General features: G+C 60.9%; 1 protein-coding gene across 1 annotated transcript in view; it reads right to left on the bottom strand.

Annotated features, from left to right (window-relative positions):
- Positions 1-135: 135 nt before the first annotated feature.
- VOLCADRAFT_54923 (pyruvate dehydrogenase kinase) overlaps positions 136-1,163 on the bottom strand; it is a gene marked incomplete at both ends in the record, with an annotated part of 2,870 nt that continues 1,842 nt past the window's right edge. The window contains 2 exons of the mRNA XM_002945876.1: positions 136-309; positions 721-965. Of these exons, the coding sequence (XP_002945922.1) occupies positions 136-309; positions 721-965 (419 nt within the window). The remainder of the gene's footprint in view (positions 310-720; positions 966-1,163) is intronic.

The raw sequence follows: 1,163 nt of genomic DNA, 5'->3' as shown, positions 1-1,163 counted from the left end.
CCCCCACATCCGGGGCCACCCGGGAGAAAAAACATACCCAGATCCAGATCCAGATCCAGATCCAAATCTGTACCCTCAACCCCACCCGCGTTGTCGCTCTCGCTTGGCCGCATCCCCCTCCCCCCTCCCCACTCCCTACCTGGCATACAGCCTGCTGAGCGGCAGTCCGCAGCCGTACCCCGCCAGTACGACAGGCATGTTGGTGCTGTCAATGTCCACATCGGGCAGGGGGGAGGAGGCGGTGGTGTAGAGGTAGGTCCAGATGCGGGCCAGACCTGAACGGGGGATGCCGCCCCCTTGGTCGGATACCTGGGGGTATGGGGGGTTATGGGGGGGGAGGGAGGGGGGTGTATGGGGGAGGAGAAAGGGGGGGAGGGGGAGGTTGTACGTCTGGTGCTACATCGAATTAGTTTGGAACTCCTGTTTCCCCAGAAAAAGGTATTGCACGCCGCGGCTGGCTGCATAACCGCTCAAACATATACACACACAGGCATACACAAAGACATACAGACAGCAAAATCGGAAAAGGGGGATTCCCCGAGCAGCACGGCGTGCCGGGATGTGATGTGTCCTCGCGTGTGTGTCGGTGTATCGTGTTGTGTATTGATTCGCAGGTGCCCTTTCCGAACATCAGGGAAGCAGCTATCGCGCACGAAGCTCATTACGTACGGCACCTGCAGCCGCCCTCCCGGCCCCAACCCCCAACCCCCACCCCCAAACCTTGATGGTCACGTCCTCCAGTCCCTCCGCCACCACCACCTGGATGGGCGGCGGCTCCCACTCCGACTCACTGAACCGCTCCTGAACCGCCCGCAAGCTGTTCTTCACCAGCTCAAACACCTGGGGGGTCCCCGCGGGGAGGGGAGGGGGAGGGGGGGAAGGGGGAAAGACGAACCACACACGGGGAAGGGGGAAGGGTTGTTGTTGTGCAATCCACACAAAGGCCTTTGCAGGAAACCTAAGCCCTTTCCCGCTCCCTTCCCGTTCAGCAAGAACAACAACCCTCACCTCCCCTTCAGGTCACAACTCCCCCTCCCCCCATCCATGCATACATACATACATGCTGCTCGGGGGGGAAGGGGTTGCTCTGTGACCGTATTCAATAAACACACTCACACACACCATGTTGTTGTTCCCCTCCCCCTCCCCCTCCCCCCGGTGGG

The sequence above is a fragment of the Volvox carteri genome (genome assembly GCF_000143455.1).
Source record: "Volvox carteri f. nagariensis unplaced genomic scaffold VOLCAscaffold_1, whole genome shotgun sequence".
In the NCBI taxonomy this organism is placed as follows: Eukaryota; Viridiplantae; Chlorophyta; class Chlorophyceae; order Chlamydomonadales; family Volvocaceae; genus Volvox; species Volvox carteri.
The sequence above is the reverse complement of the archived record's forward strand: the minus strand, read 5'-3'. Positions and strand labels throughout refer to the sequence as shown.